Here is an 11,102-nt window from a genome sequence, read left to right as displayed (position 1 = left end):
ATGGGAATATTTACCACCAAAGAAGTGGAGCTATTGGAGGAAGTGATTCAAAAAGCTTCCCAAATGTGAGACATAGGGATATATATCCCCATAACGACTTTATCCATGGGCTTGCCAATTACTTACGTTTTGATTTACAGAAATCTCTTTCATACATTTAATCTCTTGTACTCTGAAGCCCACAGGCACCCACTGCCAAAACTCTGTTCGTTTGCACAGGCGTATCAGGCAGGAGTTAAAGGTATGACTGCTAAATATTGCATAGGCCAGTAATGTTGATCTCTCCTCCCTGGGCCTACCAGAAAGGAAAATATCTCTATAGTAGAGGGAGAAAACTCATACCCAAAGGTCATCCCCAGCCTCAGAGTCTTGTGGAAGAAACACAAAATAAATACATCCTGGGAGATCAAAGACCAGAAAGCCTTATTGGCTCCAGGGAAAGTCAAATCAATACCCTAACAGGGGGAGGAATTGCTTCACTCACCCTGAACCTCCAATACCAGGCAGGGGAGGGAGGGAGTACTCACATGACTTGTGCTGAAATAGGGAAGGAAGGAGAATGTGAGATGAGACTGGGAGTCCAAGTGAGAGATATAGAGAAGGAAGGGAAGTAAGCAGGCACAGAAGCTGACAGCCATCATAAGTTCAAGCCTTTGACAGCAGGAGGCTGGAATAAAGGAAAAAACTGTCTAAAGCTGTGATGAGGCTCTTACTGGACCTCCTGCTCCTGGGCCACCTAACAATGGTCACCTATGGTAAGGAAGGAAATTGCTATCTGGCCGCTACTGCTGTCACAGGCAAAAGGCTGGGGTGTGGGGATTGAATGGCTACTGAGGAAAGCCTATTCCTGCTGAATAGGTGAGTATTCTCAAACAGTGCTACAGACTCTCTCAGTTTGGGGCAGCTGAAGACTACTGAAGAAGCTAGAAGGTAAGTTTGGGTAGAAATTAAAAAGGATCCTCTCGAAAATATCCACATGATTTTCTAGTACTTGTCATATCTCAGGGACATTAAGAAGGTGCCCAATGCCACCCAAATCCTTCCTCCATCTTCTTTCACCTGAAATTCTGCCATTATACCTTAACTCCTCTATTTCTAGGTCTTGATCCCTGTTAAGATATATAAGCTTCAAGGAAGGAATGTTGTCCAAGAGTTATATAGGATCTTAAAAGTAATCTAGACCCATTTTTCATAGTTATGAACAAGTGCTCAAAATATCTGTTTACATAATTCCAGACATTGAGAGTTTACCACTTCCCCAGACTATCTAGTCTGTGCAAGAGTAGTTCCAAATGTTAGAAGTTCTTCCTTGTGTTGAACTAAATCCACTTCCTTGTGACTTCCATCCTAAAGCCCCAGCTCTATTTCTTGGAGACACAAAGAACATATCTACTCCCTTGATGTTGTGACAGCCCTTTAGAGTTCTGAGGACAGACACCATGTCCCTTTGATTTATCTCTTCTCCAAAATAAACAAGCCCTAGCTTCTTCAATTGCTATTCATAGGACTTGGTGGTTTCTTACCACCTCTTGCGGTAGCTCCTTTCCCTGTGAATATGGCCCAGTTTGTCCAGGCTACTTGGGGGAAATTAATGCTGGGTATATATCCTAAAAGAAGTCTGGCTATCCCATAGAAGCATTATTTCCTTGGGTATTCCCCCATTCTCATTTATATCCCTGAGAATTGAGACAGACTTTTAGGTAACTAAGCATGAGTAATAGATAAGTGAAACCCAAGATAGGGCAAATCGGTTCTTGCTGCATCTCTGCTTGTTCCATATCTTTAGAGGGAGAGGATGGATGGATGTTAGGTTGGTGTCCCTTTGTGGTCAGGAAGAACTCAGTTTTTCATAACAGACTCAAATTATGCTAATCTATCCTGGGCCTTTGTGACCCATCGGAATCTAGAGCCTCAAAGCTAAAAGAGATACTAAATCGAGTTACCTGAGAGGACAAGAATGTGCTCCAGGCCACAAAGCATTAGTGGCAGAGTTAATTTTCCTAAATAATAGTGCTTTTTAAAAATGGCAATATTTCATCATCTGCCAGGTTTTAGAGTACACCTTTCTACCTTCTCCAAATCTGTTGTTTTTAGCAAAGACTTACAGAAGCAGGACTTGGGCTCAGGGTAACATTCTGTACATGTTAAAGTTAAGTTGTGTCTGTTCACGTGAGTACTCTCATGTATATTGTTCCTTCTTCTGCCTGTGAGGTCCTCTAGACATGGAAGCAGAACTTTCTTTTGTGTGGAGTGTTTAACACTATAGATCTAGATCTCAGGACATACTGAATGGCCAATAACACCTTCCCTCTCCCTGGATCTCAGTGTCTCCAGCCTACTGTACAGTGATTATATCAGTTTGGCTGGCCTTATAGGGCCTCTAGGGGCCAGAATCAGCTGCTGGGTCAAAGACACATGTTGAAATAATAATAATAATGATAATAATAATAATAATAATAATAAATATTTTCACTTTATAAACATTATAAACATTTTATTAACAGCTATTATCTAAGCCAGGAGACAACCCAAGAGAGGGAGAGAGGCCACACATGGGGGTGTGGGGTTATGGGAAGATCCCACTCTCTGTGTGATGGTGAGAGGAGGAAGATTTAAAAAAGGACCTAACATTGGCCCTATAAAGGAACTCTTGCCCAGAAAACTAAGCTTTTCCTTTATTTAGGACTATTATACAGGCCCTGCATTTTGCTTTTCTAAGTCCAGTTCCTAGAACAAGTATTGTCCCCTGTTTCTCAAATTAAACTCTTTTCAACAAAGCCCCTTGAGTCAATGCCTAGCCCAGGTCTTTCTCCTGTAGAGGGATAATATTTAGAGAAAATTCAGTTTTTCCCTGAGAAAACAGAGTAAGACTCTGAAGGCCTGGGAAACACTTTTCAGAAAATAGCCAGCAGATGGAATTTTTTTTTTCAGCAAGTCAAATCAAGCAACTTTAAACCATGTCAAGTAAGGGTTACTAATTTCAGTTGTGGCTAGTGGTTTAATAAGGTAAGAAGGCAGTGTAGCATCGGAAAGCCTTTCTTCTTAAATCCCTAGGCCCAGTTCAGCCCCTGCTTTCTGTGTAACTTTTAGATAAGCATCTTTCTTTCTCTTGGCTTTCCTACATGTACCATGAGGAAATGCAACCAAAAGCTCTTGCAGCTATGCCATTCTAAAAGTCTCAAATTCTATACTTCCTGGTACCTCAATCCCTGTCAAAGCGAGTGCTTTGCCATTTGGTGGTTTTCACGGATCCATAAAAGGCAGAGCATTCCCCCAGGAGGTGAGAGTTTCCTGAAATAGATTTTCCCTACCCAGTCTTCCAGGAAAGTCATCTATATTGCTTAATTTGATCAACATTTCACATTGGCTTCCAAACAAGTCCTGTTGATATTTATACAGGCTACTTTATCCTTTCTGGCTCCTTACAATCCATAGATGGCCTATTTCCTGCTCATAACTTGGTAGGCTTCCCCAGGTTGGTGAGGGCAGCCGCTTACCTTCTCATGTGCTAACTCCTCCTTCAGGTCATCATTAAAACTGAAAATGATATAATCTAATTAATCTTTCCTCTGGAGAAGACATATAGAGGACTTCTGCAAGATAAGAGGAATCAAAACAAATATGAAAAGTTTCTCTTGAGGCATGAGACAGGACTGGCAATTATCTACCACCTACTGAATGCCATCCATTATGTTAGGTGCTTTCACACCTAAAAGCTCATTTGATCTTCAAATAGCCCTGAATGGAAGGTTTATTGTTGTCTCCATTTTATTGATAATGACCTGAATCTCAGACAGGTTTAGAAATTTACTCCAGGTCACACAGAGACATGGTGACACAGGTCACATGTTATGATAGACCTTGGACTTCGATTGGTGTTGTTCTTCTTACTACATCATGCTGTTATTCATTATTCTCCTGATCTCATTAGGTGCTTCTATTCAGTGTTTCTCTAGGCTCTCTGAGAATCACAAGGAAAGCTGGCAGGTGAAAGTCAATTCTATTGAGGTTACCTTCACTTTGGAGATCAGAATACATAATGTACAATGTATTTTTTGTGTGTGTGATGCTCTATGCCTACCATACACTCTGTCTCTGTGCTACTAATGAAGCAGGAGGAAGAGGGAAAACAAGAAAAAGAAGGAAGAAGAATAGAAACCAGATGGAAGGACGGGTTGAAGGTAGTAAAGAAGAAAGGAGAGGGGAAGAAAAAAGTAAAAGGGGAAAAAATATGTAATTCTTAGAACTATTGTTTCTAACTCTGTCCCATGCCCTTATTCTGGAATGTGGAAGTAAAGACCAACCAATTCTTTTTTTTTCTTTTTCTTTTCTTTTCTTTTCTTTTCCTCCTTTGTCTTCTTTTTTTCAAGTAGGCTTCATGCCCAGCGTGGAGCCCAACACACGACTTGAACTCATAACCCTGAGATCAAAACCTGAGCTGAGATCAAGAGTCAGACGCTTAACTGACTGAGCCTCCCAGGTGCCCCAAGCCCAATCTACTTTTAGAAGTGACTTTCAAGATTGAGAAATTGAGATTGGCTATTCATATTCTTGATAGACCACAGTGGGCTCTGTGAGATTCCCCAGGAAGTTCCCAGAAATGGTAATGTAAGCCAGGCCTTGCAGTTCCCTAAAGTCCCCCAAGAGGGAAGGCATACATACATATAGACAAAGGCATGTTCAGCTGTTCCAAATGTCCTCACAGCAGAATGCTGCTTTGTTGTCCAGGAGAAAAGTGTGAGAATGCTTTTCAGAAGAGGGGAGACAGATTTGGGAGAGCTGGAAGATTATTGGGAAAGAGCACATTAAACTGAGAGACTCAGATGGTTTTCATGGGACTTAAGGCCCCATATGTGTGTTTGCAAGTGACACGTGTGTGTTCATGATGATGATAAGCTGTATTTGCATGCATATGGAGGCCTACGCTAACAATAGCACAGTGAAACTCACCACCGCCTGGTGATAGTTCACCACCAGCTAGAAAATGTAATTATTTAACTTCCATTTCCATTACAATTAGTATTGAACCATCTAGGATTGGAAGGTACCTTAAAGAGTAATACTGTCCAAGACATAAACAAAGCTCAGAATTTCCCCCTGACAACTTAGTCCATCAATAAACAGATATGGATAATTATAAAGTTCATTTTTAGGGCAAACCAAAATCCACCCCTATTATGCTCCCATTCATGGGTTTGAGTTCTGCTTCCTGCACAATCTGAAACCCTCCAGAGAATATGTGGTGGATTTAACAACATGGACTCATGTTTGTTTATTCTTTTCTACTCAAGGCTTTTATCTTGTCCAAAATATGCTAGTTATGCTCTAAGAATTTCTGCTGAAGGCACAGACTAGAGACTTGACTTTAGTCTCCCCACTGATAGAAGCCCTGGTACTTGGCAATAAATTCTGGGAGGATGCCCCCATCCTGTATTCCATCTCTTTGACTGAAGCCTGGGAATCTGAGCTACATAAAAGGCTTTTATTCAGTTACATCTCACAGTTTCAAGCTCATTCTTCTAGTACAGACATAAATAAATTGTCTAAATTCAATCCCTCACTCTTGGTCAGATTTAAGTAAAACACAAAGTCTTCAAAATACAACTTTATGAATGGAAATTTCTAAAGGGAGGTGATGGGTCTCTCAATACCCCCAACTCACCTTCCCCATGTTTCCTTCCCCAGCATTCCAAGGATCAATCTCCTTTTGTTCCTACTACCATCCTTACCATAGCCAGCTCTAGGATCTTATTCATATCCTTTTCTTCTCCAGACATTTTCCTCTCCATTACCCCTTGGGATGGGATTTTCCAATGTACCTTTGGTGAAACCTAAGAGAAAGCAAAAATAAAGAAAAAGAAATCAGGAAAAAAGTCAGGCTTTTAACAGCAAGTTTCAAAGTTAACAATAACTAATGAATTTATTAAACAGGAGTACATTTCACACATGTTTCCACCCTCAGAGTTGCCCTTTTCAGCAACCTTCCTCCCTTCTAGAGAAGAGCTTAGGGATGGGGACCCAAAAACTGAGCCCTTCTGTGGAGCAATGGGGAGTAAGCAGGGAATATGGCCCTTTCTTTCTTAGCCCTGAAGCCCCCATATTTCTCCAGGTACATAATTACATAATAAAATATCCCAAACACAGCTATTTAGCATTTGCTCCTACACTTCTTTTGGAAAATGTTGAAAGAAGCTTTTTTTAATAGACTTACAGAATTTCACAGTTTGAAGAATCCTTAGAGATCATTCCATTCAAACTCCCTACATTATAGATAAGAAAACGGGTCCTCATGGTGAAAATTGACTTACCCAGAGTCATCTCACAGCAAGGTAGTGACAAGAAAAGGACTTGAAACTGAAAAAAGCTAACGTGTTAAGAGCTTTCCTTCTGAGAACAGGTTCTGATTGATAGGAAGGCTGGCAGGGAACAAAATGACACATCAATCTGAAAGTATTATGGAAGGAAATTTGAGAGGTGTTTCTCAGAAGCCTCTTGAGATCTGCCACTTCTATCCTAGCTTCCAGATGGGTGGGCTATCTATGTCTGCTTTCTTCCTCTGTTTCTCCTCTTCAGGCCATCCCATCCTGGAAGCACCTGAGAGTGTGACAGGGCCTTGGAAAGGGGATGTAAATATTCCATGCACCTATGGTCCTCTGCAAGGTTACACTCAAGTCTTGGTAAAGTGGCTGGTACAACGTGACTTGGACCCAGTCACCATATTTCTACATGATTCCTCTGGAGACCATATCCAGCAAGCAAAGTACCGAGGCCGCCTACAAGTGAGCCACAAGGTTCCAGGAGATGTGTCCCTCCAACTGAATACCCTGGAGATGGATGACCGGAGCCACTACACATGTGAAGTCACTTGGCAGACCCCTAATGGTAACCAAGTGGTGAAAGATAAGATCATTGAGCTCCGCGTCCAGAAAGGTGAGTCACTGTGGGGGTAGGAAAGCACTAATAGATGAAGGCCAAATAAAGGGCTATAATCTTAGAAAACCTTGATAAACCCAGGGAATTTTGTCTACTTGTATACAGACTCTTTTCAGTTATATGTGCTAATCAAGAGAAGTGGACAGGCATAAGATCATCAGGGTCACCACTCTTATAGTATAATTTAAGAAGTGTTGAAAAGGGCTCCTCGTCTTCAAATATTTACCCCTTGAAGTTTCCCAGAAGTTCCAGCATCCACACTCTGGTTGCCCTCCTTGGGTTATGGGTCTTAAAACTCATGAAAATGAGTATATCTTTCTAATCATAATATTGGAGAGTAACTAGAGGTTGACAGAAAAGGAATGCTGGGGTCAGCCAAGATAAATATTGCTGACTTGACAATTTATGAAAGCCTGCCCTGGTAATCCAAAATTGCAGATAATCCAAAAACTCAATCTACTGATGCCTAAAAAAAATCTCTATACATTTAAAAAAAATCAGTTGATTTTTAATTCCAGATAATCCCCAACCCCAGATAACACAAAACAGTACCTAATCGTCCAAAGAAAGATTTTTTTTCTTCTCTCCCAAGTCAAGAGCCCCTTTTAGTTCCCTTTGCAGATATATACTTGTTCCTATACACAGGAAGCATGACTCAGCCTTATCTTCACGTATCCTTGTAACTTCTCAGAGCCTCCCCTCTTGTCTTCCCTTTTGCAGTCTCTGTTTCCAAGCCCACAGTGACGACTGGCAGTGGCTATGGCTTCACAGTACCCCAGGGAATGAGGATTAGTCTTCAATGCCAGGCTTGGGGTTCTCCTCCCATCAGTTATGTTTGGTATAAGGAACAGACTGTCACTCAAGAACCCATCAAAGTAGTAGGCTCGAGTACCTTACTCTTCAAGCATGCTGTGGTGGCTGACTCCGGCTCCTATTTCTGTACTGCCAAGGGCCGGGTAGGATCTGAGCAGCGCAGTGACATTGTGAAGTTTGTGGTCAAAGGTGAGCAATCCTTTCTTTTGGAGATCCTTTCAATTACAGTCCTTGTAATGGAGATATCTTTATTCCATAGAAGACAGTTTGTGTGTATGGAGGGGGGTGGTGTCCTGGGTTGTGCAATCACAGAGAAAGAAAAATTCTGAACTGATAATCACAAGGCTGGAGACAATGCCTGTCATGTTGTGGGTTAAGAAGACAAAGAGGATAATGGGGAAAGTGACATTCACTAGGTAATTCATATTTTGCAGACACAATTCACAAGAACTCAACAGACATTTTATAATTGATTCCCACATCTATCTCATGAGATAGCTATCATCAGCCTAATTTTATGGAAGAAATGGAAAATCAGAAAGGGAAATATATTTGCCCAGGAGCTCACAGATAGAAAGTTCAAGTTGGAACTTGCATGAAGATGGCATACTCTTTCCATTACATCTAATTGTCTCTTATGTTTGAATCTTTATTAGCTCCCGGACACCCTTTGGAATCTATTTTTGTTGTTGTTATTTTCTTTCTTTCTTTCTTTTTTTTTTTTTTGTATAGTTGACACACAGTGTTACATTATTTCAGGTGCACAACATAGTGAATTGACATGTTTATACATTATGCTATGTTCACTACAAGTGCAGCTACTATTACATCACTATTACAATATCATTAACTACATTCCTTTTACTGTGCTTTTATCCTCTTTTATTTCCTAACTGGAAGCCTGTATCTCCCATTCCTCTTCACACATTTTTCCCATCTTCCCACACTCCTACCCTCTGGCAACCATCAGTTTGTTCTCTGTGTCTATACATTTAATTCTGCTTTTTTAAATTCATTTTTAGATACCATATGAGTGAAATCATATGGTATTTGTCTTTCTCAGTCTGACTTATTTCACTTACCATAATATCCTCTATGTCCATCCATGTTGTCTCAAATGGCTTGATTGTATCCTCTTTTATGGCTATTTAACATTCCATTGTACATATATACACCACTTTTTCCGTATCCATTTGTCTATCCATGGACACTTATGTTGCTTCCATATCTTGGCTAGTGTAAATAATGCTGCAATAAGCATAGAGGTGCATATATATCTTTTCAAATTAGTGTTTTCATATTCTTTGGGTAGATTCCCAATAGCAGAATTAATGGATCATATAGTATTTCTACTTTTATTTATTTATTTATTTTTGAAAAGACTCCATGCTGTTTTTAACAGTGCCTGTACCAGTTAACATTCTCACCAGCAGTGTATGAGAGTACTTTTTCTCCACATCTTCACCAACACTTGTTATTTCTTGTCTTTTTGATTTTAGCCATTATAACATTTTTCTTTTTCTTTGTTTTGTTTAGTGAGGATTTTTTTTTATTTTGTTGTTTGTGTTTGGTTTTGCTTCATGAAATAAAGCCCAGATATCTACATACTGGTTTTTTTTTTTTTTATACCACCACCCCCCTTCCATCTTCTTCTAAAGTCAAATGAAAGTTCTGGTTGATGTCTCTGATTGACTCTGGTAAATCAAGGTCTGGCTGTTTCTTACAGAATTATCCTGGGAGCACAACAAATTATGTACATAAAGGCTGCAGGTTGGGGTTTAAACGGCCATCCCAGCAGTGGTATGTCTAAATGCATCTTGTTGCCTTCCAAGACATCTCCTTGGAAGGGAGGATGTTTATTCCAACAAGGCTGCCATTGCCCAAAACATGTTGGGAACTAACTAACTTTTAGGGACTTATCCTCTGAGCCACCTAAAAATTATTATCCTCAGAAGAAAGCTCTGTATAAGGAAAATGAGCAAGCTGGCTCTCACTCACTATTTGGATTAGGAGATTAATGTTGGTTTGAGACTCCTTTGTTTTCTTGAAAGAATTTATTTCCCAAAGTTGAGTTGTAATGAGTATGTGTGTGTATGTTTTGGTCTGTTAGTTGTTGGGGGAACAAGGGCAGTCTGACTCTTAGAGAATTACATGGCCCAGTTCTCTGAGAGTTGACAAATGGTCAGGCAGAGAGGGCAGAACATGACCAGAAAGTCCAAGAAAGTATACTTCATAAAGCGATAGTTGAAAATTCTCACTTTTCTGTGAGTTAGTTCCTAGCCCATCTGGGAAGGACCTTGCTTACAACCAATCAACCTGTCCATTCCTTATCAAAGTTTATGCTTACAGGCAACAAAAATTGTTAGGCACTATTTATCATTGTCCTTTACTGATGAGAAAGGAAAATGAGACTCAGAGAAGTTACTCTCAGTCTTGCACCCTTCTCTGCTCTGTGAGCCTTCACCTTCTTTCTGCACCTCAACCTGGTTCCATGATTCTGGTTGCATTTTATCTCTGACCTACATAGCTCTAAATCCTCATTCCTCTGCATTACACTCTATGCCATTCCTCACTTATGTTATAGCTCTGGATGCCATGCCTTTCTTCACATTCAGACAGCTAAGCTTTGATTTTAAAAAAATGCAGAGACGGGCGCCTGGGTGGCTCAGTCAGTTGAGCATGCGACTTTGGCTCAGGTCATGATCTCACAGTCTGTGAGCTTGAGCCCCGCGTCGGGCTCTGTGCTGACAGCTCAGAGCCTGGAGCCTGCTTCAGATTCTGTGTCTCCCCCTCCTTCTGCCCCTCCCCCACTCATGCTCTCTCTCTCTCTCTCTCTCTCTCTGTCAAAAATAAATAAACATTAATTACATTTTTACTGTAGAGATGCTTTGGTCTCAGTTATCAGTTTACTTTCATGTTCTGTGACATCCACTGCCTATCCCCATACTGTTTACCAACTTGTGAATTTTTGTCCCATTCCTGATAGCAGCTGTTGAGAACACTTTTACTCTATTTTAAGCCTCCAGTTCGGCTCTCATAACATGAGAGAATACCCAGATCCCTCTCAGATGTGAATTCTCTCAACTACCCTCTCTGTCTTGACATTTCCCTACCAATTCCTTCTTGGATCAGAGTAAAATATGCCTTTCTCTCCACAGCAAACCCTCCATCTGTGCTTTTAACCTCAGCTAATCTAACTTTCTGACCCGCCTATTGAGTCATCACTAACCTCCAAATTATGAAAATTTTAGACCTTTTCATTCACACTCATCCTCTTCAACATCAGTGTAACAGTTAACATTCCTTCCTTCTCAAAGGTCTTTCAAATTCTATCAGCACCACCATTCTCTCTTGGT

At 40.6% G+C, this 11,102-nt stretch overlaps 1 protein-coding gene across 4 annotated transcripts in view; it reads left to right on the top strand.

Annotated features, from left to right (window-relative positions):
• Positions 1-288: 288 nt before the first annotated feature.
• The window catches only part of VSIG4 (V-set and immunoglobulin domain containing 4), a 29,884-nt gene continuing 19,070 nt past the window's right edge, over positions 289-11,102 (top strand). For 3 of the 4 annotated variants that reach the window (XR_006213574.1, XM_042975185.1, XM_042975184.1), the window contains exons 1-2: positions 5,838-6,930; positions 7,654-7,935. Coding sequence is in view for 3 of the 4 variants with exons in the window: in XM_042975185.1 (XP_042831119.1) it covers positions 6,432-6,930; positions 7,654-7,935 (781 nt within the window). In the remaining variant the exon portion in view is untranslated. Of the gene's footprint in view, positions 756-5,837; positions 6,931-7,653; positions 7,936-11,102 lie in introns of those variants that run through there. The other variant, XM_007094652.3, reaches the window with a different exon arrangement.

Source organism: Panthera tigris, chromosome X (assembly GCF_018350195.1).
Source record: "Panthera tigris isolate Pti1 chromosome X, P.tigris_Pti1_mat1.1, whole genome shotgun sequence".
Taxonomy (NCBI): domain Eukaryota; kingdom Metazoa; phylum Chordata; class Mammalia; order Carnivora; family Felidae; genus Panthera; species Panthera tigris.
Note: the sequence above shows the minus strand (reverse complement) of the source record. Positions and strands in the feature narration are given on the sequence as shown.